The 14,384-nt window shown below is 50.0% G+C and overlaps 1 protein-coding gene across 4 annotated transcripts in view; it reads right to left on the bottom strand.

Moving 5' to 3' along the window:
• Positions 1-8,032: 8,032 nt before the first annotated feature.
• LOC138488560 (asparagine synthetase domain-containing protein 1-like) overlaps positions 8,033-14,384 on the bottom strand; it is a 205,245-nt gene continuing 198,893 nt past the window's right edge. For all 4 annotated transcript variants that reach the window (XM_069615634.1, XM_069615635.1, XM_069615636.1 and 1 more), the window contains one exon: positions 8,033-8,405. In XM_069615634.1, the coding sequence (XP_069471735.1) occupies positions 8,150-8,405 (256 nt within the window). In that variant the 3' untranslated portion in view covers positions 8,033-8,149. The remainder of the gene's footprint in view (positions 8,406-14,384) is intronic.

Raw genomic sequence — 14,384 nt, 5'->3', positions numbered from 1 at the left:
CTTGACGTGTGGGACTCCTGTGCCGTATCTGGGGTCTGAGCCTGTACCGCTACAGCACGCTTTTGCTTCTTGCGAGGTGGAGCAGACCCTTAGTGGCTTGTACCGCTCAGGTCAGTAGGGGCTGGAGTACTGGTGGACTGGCTTATGGCATCAGCCACCAATGTTACGACAGAAGGTTGGCTTGCAGGTATCGGTACCTGGGTGCTGTTGCCAGCACCCTGCGCTGCACGTGTCTTTCCCTTAGTGACAAGGGAATTGGCCCCCGAGTCACTCTGGCCCTGGGCCGGGACCTATACAGTCCTGGCTGGGAGACCCTGAGCCAGGGTGGCGGTTGCTACAGCTGCCCCTGCAGCTTCCTGACCGTGGCAGGAGTGTACAGCAGATGACACTGCTGCTCCGGATCCCTGTGTGCCGGTGCCAGGACTTTGCACCGCACGTGTCTTGTCCTTCAGGACATGGAAATTGGCCATTGAGTCACTCTGGGCAGGGACCACTACAGTTCGGGCTGGGTGACCCTTAGCCTGGGTGGTGGTAGCCGCAGCTGCCCCCGCTGCTTCCACACCCTGCCTGCCCTGAACAGCAGATGACACTGCAGGTGAGTGAACCCGGCTGCTGGGGACGCGAGTATTATCTGCATCTCCCTGACCCTGTTGGCTGGGGGGCATAGCTCTCCCTGCACGGGCCTGGACACCTCTGATACCTTGGCAACCTCTGCCAGGTTGCCCACCTTTGCCTCCCTTCCCACTTGTTGCCCTCCCAGTCATGGGAGGGGGAAGGGTACGTGATGGAAAACGAGTACCACTGTGCTCCAGCAAGGCTCTTTGTAACCCCTGGTGAAAAAATAACGGGTCGCGTAACGCTCTGGCACCCCAAAAACAAACAATAACATGTATGCGACCCCTCGGTAGCCCACGTTTGAAGAAATAACATCCTGCAGTACACTGTGGCACCCAGCAACACAAAGAATGCATACGTGAGGAACACGTAGGGTACTATGACCTCGAAAATGGGGTACGCGACACAGGGGCAACCACAGTATGAAAAATGAGTGCGCGACTCACTGTCTGCCTTGTAGAAAGAAAAAAAAGATGAAAAGCGCGTAGGCAACTCCCCCGCCAAAAGAAAAAGTACGCACTCGAACAGTAGTGAACAATTCACGTGGGACCACAAAATGCTCCGAAGTCTACGTGTCCGTCCGCCACGAAATGCATGTACATTGTAATGTTGTCCTACGCACACCTTTATCTTTATCCTGATCCTGAACGCCAACGCCAACGCCCAACGCATGTCACGTAATTTACGCCCTTACCTCCGATTCCATGCAAACACGCTGTTTCCACACGTGCACAGTCACTCTGTTTCCGGCTGGCCACGCAAGTAACACGGAAGACCCATGCTCCTGCCTACCAGCCAATTTACCTGCCTCCAACAGCCCGAGCTGCCTCCTATGAGCCATCTGCTGCTGACAGCCCACTGTGTGCCTGCTGCCCACGTGCCCTGCATTTTCGTGCCTGCTCTGAAGCCATTGCCAGTGATCCTGTCGTTGTGACCACCTCTGCTGATCCTGAAGACTCCCGACTGCCATACTACGGCTCCACAGCCCAGCCCCAGGACCACCTTGCCCACCCACACCTGCCTCGGGGTTTGCCATGTCTGACAACACCATCTGAGGCAAGTGGCAACCCCCCCGGCAAAGGCGCAGATGGCTGTCAGCTTCTTAACCCGGGAAGTTGACATCCTGGTGGAGCAAGTCCTGGGGTATCATGATGCCCTCTTCCACGGCCCATCGCAAGTCAGCAATGAAGGACGGAAGAAGATCTGGGCGGACATCGTGGGTGCCATCAACGCGGAGGGGGTGGCACCCCGCGGCTACCATCATGTCCACAAGCGCTGGTAAAACTTCAACTCCAGGACCCTCAACAAAGCCCGGCGCCTCCTCAAGGCTGGTGATGATGGAGTGAGGCGCTGGGGCCGTTTGACCACCAACAAGATGAGGGTCCTGGAGCAATTCTACCCAGAGTTGTACGCCCAGCTCTTGGAGTTGGTTCTCCGTATGGAGTCGACTGGTAAGTGTTCATGTTTTGTTGTCCACCATAGTGCATGTGCATGTTGACGTGGGGCTGGAGTGTGCACCTTGGCCTTATGTCTGGCATGCTTCCTGTACAGATGTGTGTGTGAATGTCCCTGAGAGTGCTGCATGTGAGTCCATTTAAGCGTGTCCCACATCAATGGTGTCTGTGTTGCAATGCGTGATGCGCACCGGCATGTAACGCACATGTTTGCATACCTGTGTCTGGACTGGGGCATGCGAGAGGTGTGACACATGGGTGCTTATGCCACCATCATGGATATGTATAGTGTACATGTGAGTGTGTCTGAGTAGTGAGTGTGTGACTGGCCAACACTCTGGGATGTATGTTACTTGAGTTCTTGATTTGTGATAGCCCCACGCTGCCAATTTGCCCTTGAGTGCACTGTGACGTGATAGCTCCATGTCCTGCCTCATGACTGTCAGGTGATGTGTGTGAATGAGATGTGTATGTCCCATGATGTGTGTGAGCTGAATACACAATTATGATTTTGTGTCAGTGCCTTGCTTGTCCAAGGACGTGAATGTCTGTTGTGAATGACAGACATGTTTGTGAATGTGTGTGAAAGGCACTTCCCTGTGTGTAGTGGAGGGTGATGATGGTTGTGACCTTTGACAGTGCCACTGATGTACATTTGCATTGTGACAAACACACATACACACATATTTTAAGTAGCCTGATGTTTGTGTTCTAGGTTTCCCTATCCACAGTGACGAAGGAAGAAGAGGGCGGAGAAAGCGCTGTGGAGCACGGCAGCAGGGATGCCTCCACCAGGCACAGACGCAGGGCCCAGTCATCCTCCCAGGTACCGTCATCTTCCGGGAACGAGGACACTGGTGCCCCGTCCGCGACAACAGCTGCAGCTGCTGAGGGGAGGCCCAAGAGGGTGAAGTTGGATGTAGGCTCCTCGGCAGTGGGAGGGGCAGATGAGCCCACACAGGAGCAATCCGATGTGGAAGACAGTAGCGAGGCATCCAGGTTGGTGTAGGATGCCACAATCAGCCCAGCACATGGGGCCTGGCGGAGGTGATGACATAGGTGTGACTGGTGCAGTCCAGGGTCAGGGGCTGGAGGCAGTGCACGTCACCGTGGAGGGGCCTGTGCCTGATGCTGTCCCTGGAACTGCGACTGCAACAGTATGCTCCTGCGGGCATGCCTCAGGCTGGACCCATCCACAGGTGGCGGGTGTATCCACGCAAACAGATCTACCACTACCTGCGGATGAAGCAATTCGTGACAGGGAGGAACTGTTACCAGCCGGTATTGCGAGGCGTACAGGCACCATTCGTGATGATGTGCAGACTTCCAATCGGGGGCTTGCACATCATCACACTGAGGTCTGTCACCTCATGAACTGGCTACCTCAGTTCCTGGTCACGAATTTGGTACGTGTGCTGGCCACTGCTGTGACTCCCTCCTCCTCTTCCTCCTCTGTACGCCAGTCGTCCTCCTTGTCATCTTCTGGCCCAGATACCACTAGTGCCCCCTGTGTACCTGCCCAAACCCCGGCGGCCAGTCTGGTGGAGATCACATCCCTGCCACAGTCTGGAGTCTAAGGAGGATCAGCAGAGGTGGTCAGCGCTGCAACAGGAGCTATGGCAATGGAAGAAGTGCAGGCACCAAGCAGCAGGGCACATGCACAACGGCCCCGGGTGGTGTCATCATCCCGAAGGCCGTCCTTGTGGCGCAGGCACCGGACATTTTGGCAGCAGCAGGCTCAGGGTAGGAGGCAACAGGACCCGGACATTCATCATCAGAGGGGCAGGTATCGGCCATGAGGCAAACGTTGTCCTTACGACAAGGATGGCTCCCATGTTGGAGCGTTTGGGCCAACAAATCGGAGCAGAGCGGCAGCGGGCACAGGACTCACCCTGGCCAGGGCAGAGAATTCATGGCATCGGGCAGAGAGGCGGGCGGAGGTCCTCGAGGAGACTTGCAGGGAGTTCGAGAGGAGCATGGAGGAGTCCCTGCAAGCCCTCGAGGGGGAAGCAGAGGCCCGCCTAGTGGAAGTAGACGCAGTGTTCGATGATGCCCTGGCGGAGATTTACTAAGCCACTGCCTTTGTATATAGTTGTTTGGGAGTAGGTTTCATTCTTTTTTCATTTTTTTGGAGTTCCTGAACTTTGCTTAGCATCTTGTATATAGTTATTTTTGGATTGGATTTTTAGGATGTTTCTACATGTTTTGGGACCATGGACCCTGGATCTTTGTAAATATTAGGATTTTAATTTGAACTGGTTTTTTTCACCATTAAGGAATGGCTTTCTTTTGATATGTGATTTCATTTGTACATACGTTAATGGACATAGACCACATTTTTGACTCTTTCATTTTTTACATCACATTGATTTTGGTTTTCACTTTCTTTTGGTTTTTGATATGGTTCAGGCAGGTTTAATTTGATGTTTTTACTGTGTGTGACTTACATACATGTTTCTTAATATATCTTTTGCAATTGAAATCTAAGTGGTGTCTGGTCTCAATGGTTTAGTGCATGTTTCACTCCTCCATGACTCATTTGCGTGTCTCTGCTGTTCACCAATGTTGTTCATGTGTGTGCACACATGCATGCATGTGTGATGTTAGGTGGGGGGTGGGGACATGTGGCGGGGCCAGCCTGCAGGTTGCTGTCACAGGTGGGGGGTCGGGACATGTGGCGGGGCCTGCCTCAGGTTGCCATCGCAGGTGGTGGGTGGGGACATGAGGCGGGTCCTGCCTGCAGGTTGCCGTCATAGGTGGGGGGTGGGGACATGTGGCGGGGCCTGCCTGCAGGTTGCCGTCACAGGTGGGGGGTGGGGACATGTGGAGTGGCCTGCCTGCAGGTTGCCGTCACAGGTGGGGGGTGGGGACATGTGGCGTGGCCTGCCTGCAGGTTGCCATCACAGGTGGGGGGTGGGGACATGAGGCGGGGCCTGCCTGCAGATTGCAGTCACTGGTGGGGGAGGGGGACATGAGGCGGGGTCTGCCTGCGGGGTATGGTCACAGGTGATGGTGGGGGTCCCATGTGGTGTGGGCTGCCTGCGGGGTATGTTCACAGGTGATGGGGAGGCCATTTGGTGTAGGCTGCCTGCGGGGTGTGTTCACAGTTGATGGGGGGGGACCATGTGGTGTGGACTGCCTGCGGGGTATGTTCCCAGGTGATGGTGGGCGGTCCCATCTGGTGTGGGCTGCCTGCTGAGTATGTTCACAGGTGATGGTGCGGGTCTCATGTGGTGTGGACTGCCTGCGGGGTATGTTCCCAGGTGATGGTGAGTGGTCTGATCTGGTGTGGGCTGCAAGCGGGGTATGGTCCACTGCTGGGGTCTGCCTGTCCCGTGTGGAGGCATCCGCTTCCAGGGGAGTTGTGTGTGTATTCCCACGCAATTACGCTGGGGTGCAGACGGGGTACGCGCAGGCCTTCCCACGAGATTTGGCTGGTGCGAGCCAGGGTACGCGATTACGCTGGGGTACGCGCGGGCCTTTCCGCACCATTTGGCTGGTGCTACCGGGGTACACGATTTTGATAGGTTGCAGACTGGGTACATGCAGGCCTTTCCACGCAATTTGGCTGGTGCGACCGGGGTACACGATTTTGATGGGGTACGCGCAGGCCTTCCCAAGTGATTTGGCTGGTGCAAGGAGGGTTCGCGATTACGCTGGGGTGCGGCCGGGGTACGCACAGGCCTTCCCACAAGGTTTGGCTGGTGCGACCGGGGTACTCTCTGATTTTTCATGCAATTACGATGGGGGGGCTGTGTGCTGTCCCAGGGATTGCGTGGGGCTTTGCGCCGTAGTTGGCATTTCACTGGCTTGCCCTGCGCACGGGGCGTGTTGGGGGCGTTACTGGTGCTGCTTTATGCTCATTGCGCCACGGCTACTGATGCCTCGGAAAATCCATGAATATGTGTGCCGCACAATTGCTGGTTTGCGCCAAGGCTGGCGCACGCGTGGTGCATGGTCATTCTCGGCGCGCAGCGCTTGCACTACTTCAGCGCTGGATTCTATTAATTGGGCCCCGAATTTGCTACCAGACATAACAATTGCACTGTTTTACATTAAATGGAAATGCTCAATTCATTCTCTAAACTTTGAAGAACTTTTAAATGGAAGAATGGCATTCCTATGTCTGCTCTACAACTGCACGTCACTTCCGAAGATGTTCTATCTCACACCTCTGCTGTGCTTTTCTCATCACTATCCGCTTGCTCCGAACAACTCCAATCACTCAAACGCCTTCTTAACCCCCTTAACACTCATAACTAGCTCCCATTTATACCGAAGGGTGAGCAGTAAAATGCTTGCTAATGTATGCCATTGGGATTACCCATTATTCGGACAAATGAGATGATTGTGATAAGCTTGCTTCCTGCCATCCCTTGCCCTGACCCACACGTGTGACATTTATGGAGTCAAATGAGCAGTGGCACTGCATTGGGAGGTCATAAAAAGTAGTGCCACTATTTTGAGTTCTGGCGTAAAAGCTCCGTTATTCACCAAATATTACCATGGCACTGTTCTGGGATTCTCTGGTTTTCACTTTCACAGTTCCCCAAGATTCACTCATGAGCTGGTTGTTTCCTAGAGCGTTCAACCTATCTCCAATTTTGAAGTTTGTGGAAAACTGCGGATTCTCTAAAACAAACTTGATTTCCTCTGGGAAGCACCTTGTGGTACATACTTTCGGTCCACTTCCTACACAAGCATGGCTGGTGTCCCCTCCTGTCCATGAATTGACAGGCTGGTGAGAGGGGCAGCAAAGGGAAACAGCGTGACTTCGGGTGTTCATCATATACCACCTGCGGGGGTCACATTGCACAGCATCTCCCGGCCCAAGAGTCTACTGAAGCCCCTTCCTGGGACTGACTGCACAATGGTACTTCACCAAAGGAGCATTGGTCTTTTGGTCACCTTTTTTGCAAAGGGACATTTTAGTATTTTGTACATCTGCTAACGCAGATAAATGTTTTATCTATTTTTTTTTACAAAATCTTCAAAATACATTCAAATAGCAGGAATGATGGTCAATATTTGGTTTTCTTTGTGAAAGAAAAACGTGGACTTGCAACCATAACCAGTAATTACAGAGTATACATGGCATGATGCAGTAGAGAAACCGCTGCATGGAAGTGGCAGGTTCCACTGAAAAATGAAGTGTGCTTTGCTAATTCATTCAAGTCGTAAAATTGGCACATTGTATTCATATTGCTTCTAAAATGAACCTAAGGTAATTTTTACATTGCACTATATATCACTCCATTTGATCCGATATCACTATTGTATCCCAACCACAAAATGTATTTATTGATGCAAACATACTGCAAACATGTTTTATGCAAACCTTTTAGGTGCAAGTGGCAATTCAACAAGGGAGGATAGCTTAGGGGCAACGTGCTCGCCTTGGAAGCAAGACGACACAGGTTCAATCCCCGGCTCCGTGCTTAGAAACCTCTGGGTATTAAGCGCCTTATAAATAACCTATCATATATCATACAAGGGAAATGTGCGACACCAGCACATGACATATCTGGAATACCCTACATGGAATGCTGTTGCTAGGATGCAAGCGACATGTAAATGAAGACTTTACCCCTGCACCAATTTCTCAAAGCATTGTTTGCTGAACTAGTTGTGAACTACAATATGGGAAAATGCATTCTTCTGATATGAGGATGACAGAATAATTTTTCATCTTGTTTTAAGGTCCTATTATTCAGTATTTAATTAAACAGATGAGAATTCTGAATGGCTTTTTTCACTTGGTGATGCGAAGTGGAGGACAATGCCACCAGCACTGAACATATATCTTAATATATGTGATTATTTCCTTATTAGCTAATTCATTTTGCAATTACATATCCATGTATATGTGTGTATAATAACATAGGTGCACAAATACAAGATTCTAAAAACATGCAACTTAAATCACGATTAAAAGGAAAGAAGCAAAATGATCAAGAAACGAGTAATTGGAAAATCACTTTTATTATTTTTAGTTATACTGAATAAAAATGCCAAGCTATTTGTCTGCCAAAGCGGAATCTCTTGCCACCTTAGTAACAGAAGAACGGGACAGCTTCTTGTCATTCTATTGAGAGTGTTTGAAGCCTGGAGCATTGATCTGATGCCTTCTCTTTGTGATTTTCCATTTTTGCGATTCTGGATCCAAACTGCATAGCCCTCTTTGGGAGAACGCAGGAGGAAGCAAGGCCAAGTTCCTTGGCTGCCAACCGCAAGATCAGTTTCTCGCCAATACCACGCGGTAATGTCAGGTCTGCTTTATCCCAAATGGGCAGAGAGTTCAAAAATGAGACAACATCTTCATCAAGGAATGGAAATCTGTAAGGGAACATTTGCAGTTTTTTAATATCTGGTCAGCTGGAAGATACTTATCAACAAATGTTTTATATTGTTTTAATTATTTAAAGAGATAAATCTTAGTCAATAACATTAACACAAAGCACACTGGAACAACATTAAAAAAATTATAATAAAATAAAATTACACCTTGCGTTTTCCTCTCCTTGATCTCGGTCCTACCATTTTAAATGTGTATAATAATCCTTAAGGTACTTAACAATGTCAATAAAAGCAACTTGGTTCACATGCCCCCTATGAAGGATTAATGTCCCCAGCAATATCAAATATGGCTGGAAGGTCAAGTAGGACTAGAAGACAGTAATCGTCACTGCCAATACCTACAGTTCAGGCAGTGTAGATCCTTGTGCTACTCAAATCCGTTTTGTAATTTCACAAAAGGTTGTGTTTTACAATGAGAGAAGACAGTTGGGGTACTATTGCTTCTCCAATGTGCATGTCATACTCAGGTTGCCAACCACAGGTAAGTGGAAACTAGTGTTAAATTCGGTAGGCGGAAGTGCGGGCAAGTGCAGCTCTCACCAGGGGGCTGTTGAAATCCTTTCCTGCGCAAATCACTGTGTGGAAGTGCAGGCAAGTGCAGTTGTTTGCAGCAGTGAGGGGTTCGCCCGTGGTCCTGGCTACATTTTGGTAAGCCCTTGCGGTTGGTGAACGAAGTACATTTTCTAACATTTGCGATATCTCCAAACACACACTCCATTGATCCACCTTCTGTGGTCATGTCAGAACGTATTATCAAAGACTCCTGTCCAGCTTCTTTAGTAGAAGAATCCTCAGTTCACTCCACTCCACAAGATACTGCTCGGCATTAAATCTTTTGGCCAAAAAAAAGCGCAAAATGACCAAGAAAAGCCTACTTCATGTTCTGGTGTGCATCTATGGGTTAAAAATATTTGCTTCTGTTGCAATTCTCGTTTTTAAGACTATGTACAAGTGTATATCTAGAAAGCAAGCTGCTGTATGCTTATCAGGAATTATCTCCAGATAATCAAGTACATTTTCACTCAAACGCTCCGGAACTTGCTTATAATGAGAGTTCTCAATTGAAAGCAGTGGATGACAAATGGCCTGGTGGCAGCAGATTTTTTTTCTACCATGCTTTCAACTTTTTACTCGTGCACCTTTGCAATTTACCACGTAATGCCATAAAGCATTCCATATACTCTAAAATGGCAGTGCCACGTGATTTTCGTATGTATTTTGGGCTTTTTCTTGCCCTCACAGGTCCGATATTACCATATATGAAAAGCCCTTTTCCAGGGAAAGGTTCTGTTTTCCTATGCAAAGTGGCTAGATGTGGGGACTCGGACTGTCTGGTCCCAGTCCACATCCATGCGCCCCCGAGTGTCTGCTGCTATGCAGATTGTGTGGCAAGTGACTGCCTGTTACGTAGTCACTGGCCACACAATCTGCGAGTCCCCCAGCACTTTTTTGCTGGACGACTGGATTTTTGACCAGTCCGCACAGCCTGGAACAGGGCCTGGTAGTTGGGGGTTGGGGGGCTGCCCAGAGTGGCAGGGCAGGAGGCCCCCCCTCCTAGAAAAGCAGAGGTTGGAGGAACAGACCCCACTGAGGGACTTGAAGGGCACCAGCAGATCCAAAAGGTGCAAGAGCAGAACTGGGCCCCAGGATTTAAGCGGCCTAGGCCCCGGGAAGAGCCACTTGGATGTCGAAGGGCTGTGCCAAATCACAAAAACAGTCTTCCATTACAGGGGACCCATCAGGCACCCTTCCCACCATATGGGGTCCTTGCGATGCCAGAGCCAACAGTAAAACAGCGAAGACCATGCTAGGGGACACTTTTCACGGGAGGTCCTGCACAATGATTTTAAGGACTTACAATCCTCCTTGACAAAGGCCTTTCAGGACCATCTTCAGCAGATAAGGTCAGACCTCAACACTGCGGTGGAAGAGATGACGCAAGAAGTGGGCCAACTGGGGGAAAGAATGGACCTCCTCGAAGGGGGCCTTTAGGAGGTGGAAACGGACTCCAGCAAACATAGCAAAGCAATAGAAAAGCTGAGCACCGCCATGCAAAACCTGGAACTGCAAATGGAGGACCTAGAGAACAGGTAGCAAAGGATTAACATCTGTATAAATAACATACCGGAAACAGTCACGGGAGCGTAAGACACAGGTCCAGAAGATTTTTGTGGATACCTTGGGAGAAATTGCACCGGAGGAGGTGGGACTGCATCCACAGAACTGAACGAATGGCGAGAGGTCCCAATAGCATAGCTAGAGATGCCCTGGCGGCATTCACGCTATACTCACAGAAAGAAGCAGTACTGTGCGCAGCAAGAGCTAAAGAGCCTCTGTCTTTTCAGAGAACACTGATCCAACTGTACCAGGACCTGGCGGGGAGCACATTGCTGAAAAGGAGACTGATGGGCTCGGTGGTCCAGGAGCTATCCAAAAGGAACATCCGATTCAAATGGACATTCCCCCTTTGTGCTTGTGTTTGATTGAGGAAGGATTGCAAAAACGCATCGAATCCATCCAGTAAGGCTCTGCCTTGCTCCATCTCGATCTATATCAGGATGAACAGGAGGTCCAACTTCTGAGGGCCGCACCAGAACCAGGCCCTGGAAATGGGCAACGGCCCGCTGAAATAACCACGAGGTCCCTTGCTGAGAAATAAGGAGGAGGCCCGTGGCTCGAGCTCCCCTAAATGAGAGGCAGTGGAAATCTGTTGAGAATGCCTGGGGATAAACTAGAGTGGTGGTGGGAGTTGATTGTGTAGACATTGGCCATAGGGGGCAGGAGGACTGGGAATTTCCATCTTGGTTACCTAAGGGTAGTTGGGCCCAGAAGGAGGAGTGGACGGGGGTAGGGAGGGAGGTGAGGAGTGGGGGATGTGAGTCCCGTGTGTTGGGGGGAGGGTTTGGGGGATATTGAGGGGGTTTGGGGTTACGATGAGATGCTTGGGTAAGGGGTTGCAACACACGAGGGGTTCTGGAGGGGGTTACAGACCTGTAGTAGGGCTGTTGGAATCTTAGGGTGAGAGCCACAATGCCTTACACTTTGGAGTGGGCAACACATAATGTGAGGGGCTTAAATTCCCCTCTGAAGAGGAGGAAACTAGAGCAGTTCATTAAAACATCCAGGTTGGATGTGTTGGCCATTCAGGAAACCTCCCTGTTGCGTGAAGATCATGGCAGACTCCATCTTAAAGGCTTCTCCCAGGTCTTCCATGCTTCTGGCCCTAATAACACATGTGGTGTGGCATGGGAGGCAGACGAAGGAAGCTTGCTTGTAATGGTGATGGGAGAGGCTGAGGGAAAGGCCCATATGATAGCCTCCATCTACGCCCCCAATGGGGGTTAAGAAGCTTTTTTGAGACTCTGGAAGGGTTCGTGAAAGGCTGTATCATAATGATGGGAGATTTCAATTTGGTCTGATCAAGGGATTTGGACAGGAGCTCAGGAGGGACTTCTCAGAAGCGTGGGGTGGACTCCAAGTCACTGCAGGATACCTTTGATGCCCTGGTCCTCTGGGATGCATGGAGAGGGGTGTGAGGAGGGGAGGAGTTTTCACCTTCTTCTCAAATGTCCATGGGTCCCACTCCCATATAGATTGTGTGTGGGTCTCAGTATCTTTACTGGGCGAGATCAGGGGTATTGAGGTGGGTCCGTTGGGGATAGCCGATCATGCAGTGGTGACCATGGACCTGCAAATTCCCAGACGCAAAACCGGTTTGTAGGGGTGGAGGAGTCCAGGCAAATTAGTGCGGGATCCAGTCATCAGGAAGGATTTGGAAGGTAAAATATCCCTGTTTTTTACCTAAATAACCCAGAGGACACGGGGGAAGAGCACTCAGTGGGATATCTTTAAGGCCACCATTAGGTAGGAGCTCATTGCCGCTAAGGCTATGAGGGATAAACAGTTGAAGAGACTGGAATCCTAGTTGGAAGCCGAGGTAGAGGCCTGTAGAAAAAGGTCCACAACAGCCCCTTCTAGGAAAAGGCAGAAGTAAGGTAGGCGAGCTATAGACAATTGAATGTGCTTAGAACTAAGAGAGCGGAAAAGTCTCTATTATTTGTGCGGCAACGCTTTTACACTAAAGCCAATAAGGCAGATAAGCTGCTAGCCAGGCATCTGAGGGGGGCAGCTGATTCCAAAATCATTACCACTGAGGATGATGACCAGGGGATTGGGAGATCCCATACAGGCTACCTCCAAAAGTGCTTTGTGCAATTCTACTCAGATCGTTACTCATTCCAAGACGCTGTGGAACACCAATAAGGGGAATTCCTGAATAAGATTCAACTAACCACATTGGGGACAGAGGCCAGGGATAGGCAGGGAGAGGTCATTTTATAGGATGAGGTTTGTACAGTCATTAAAGCATTGCCCCTAAACAAATCACCTGGTCCGGATGTCTTTTACCACACCCTTTTATAAGCCCTTTGCCAGGGTTCTAATTCCACACCTTACAAGGCTTTTCAACCACTTCTGTAAAACTGCCCAATAACAGCGTCAAATGGAAGAGGCAAAGATCATACTTATCCCCAAACCCAATAAGGACTCCACAAAATGTGAATCTTATAGGCTGATAGCTTTAATCAATGTGGATGCCAAAAGGTATACGAAGATTCTCGCTAACCGACTAGAAGGCCTCCTTCCCACCTCGATCCATCCAGACCAATCAGGGTAAATTCAAGGTCGCCAAACCTTTGATAATACTCAAAAGGGTTGCCCATTTAGTGGAAAAAGTACACAAAACATCAACCCCTGCAGTCCTCCTAGCCCTAGACGCTGAAAAGCCTTCAACCGGGTGGAATGGTCCTTTATGTTTAAAGTAATGGACAAAATGGGTCCGAGGACAGAATTCATCAAGATGGCTCAGGCCAACTACAAATCCCCCTCGGCACAGCTTTTTGTTAACGGCTCGTTGTCCATTTTGCCCGAGTAGGGGCACCAAACAGGGTTGTCCACTCTCCCCCTTGTTATATGTAATCTACAGACCCTATGAGAATATGACTAGGTCCACAGGATTCCCTTTGTGGGTGCCCAACACAAGGTGGCAGCCTTTGCAGATGGCATGCTGCTAACACTTATGGACCTGGGGTCGTCACTGGCCGGGGTCAGGGGAGTTTTGTCTGACTTTGGGACAGTCGCAGGTTGAAGATCAACCTGACAAAATCGGAGCTGTTCAATCTATCGGTGGCGGGTGAGACGTGGCTGCTTTGAAGGCTTCCTCACCTTTTATCTGGAGCACCAAGGGAATGAGATACCTGGGAATACATATCTCTCTGATCTGGTCTGGTTGGTATAATGCAATTTTCCCCCAATGTTGTCCTCCATTAAGTCTGAAAGCCATAACTGGAGTGCTCTCAAGACATCCTGGTTTGGTAGATTGGCAACTATGAAAAGGGTACCCAAGAAGGAAGGAGGGATGGTGCTTCCGAACTTACAATTTCTTTTTTTCAAAGAGCCCCAGGTTAGGATAATAAGGTAATGGTTCACTGGGAACTACAGGAAGTGGTGGCTGGACATAGACCGTGCAGTAACTGAGCATGAGTTGAAGGATGTCCTTTGGCTCCCACGATCCCGACAGACCTCAGCATATGTACTTGAGTACCATCACAAAACTGGTAGCAGACACCTGTGATAGATTTGCTAACAAACATGGCATCCCATCCTTTCCTTTCCCCTTCATACCTATCTTCCTAAATCCGGAATTCACATCGGGAATGGAGCCAGCGGCTTTTCACAAATGGCAGACAGGAGGGTGCCAAAGGCTGAGATGCATGTTCCAGAGGCAAGCAATTCAAACATTTGTACAGTGCCAACAGAGCTTTGGGGTGGGTGAAAAGGAGAGACTGAGGTACCTCCACATCAGACAATGGTGTTCAAGCCCGGAAGTAAAGGCGGTGGCAGCAGCACTACGCTCGTTCACACCCTTCAACAGGTTTTATCACCACTCAGGAAAGGTCA

The sequence above is a fragment of the Ambystoma mexicanum genome, chromosome 9 (assembly GCF_040938575.1).
Source record: "Ambystoma mexicanum isolate Mex_15411 chromosome 9, UKY_AmexF1_1, whole genome shotgun sequence".
NCBI classification, from domain to species: domain Eukaryota; kingdom Metazoa; phylum Chordata; class Amphibia; order Caudata; family Ambystomatidae; genus Ambystoma; species Ambystoma mexicanum.
This window is presented reverse-complemented; position numbering and strand designations above follow the sequence as displayed.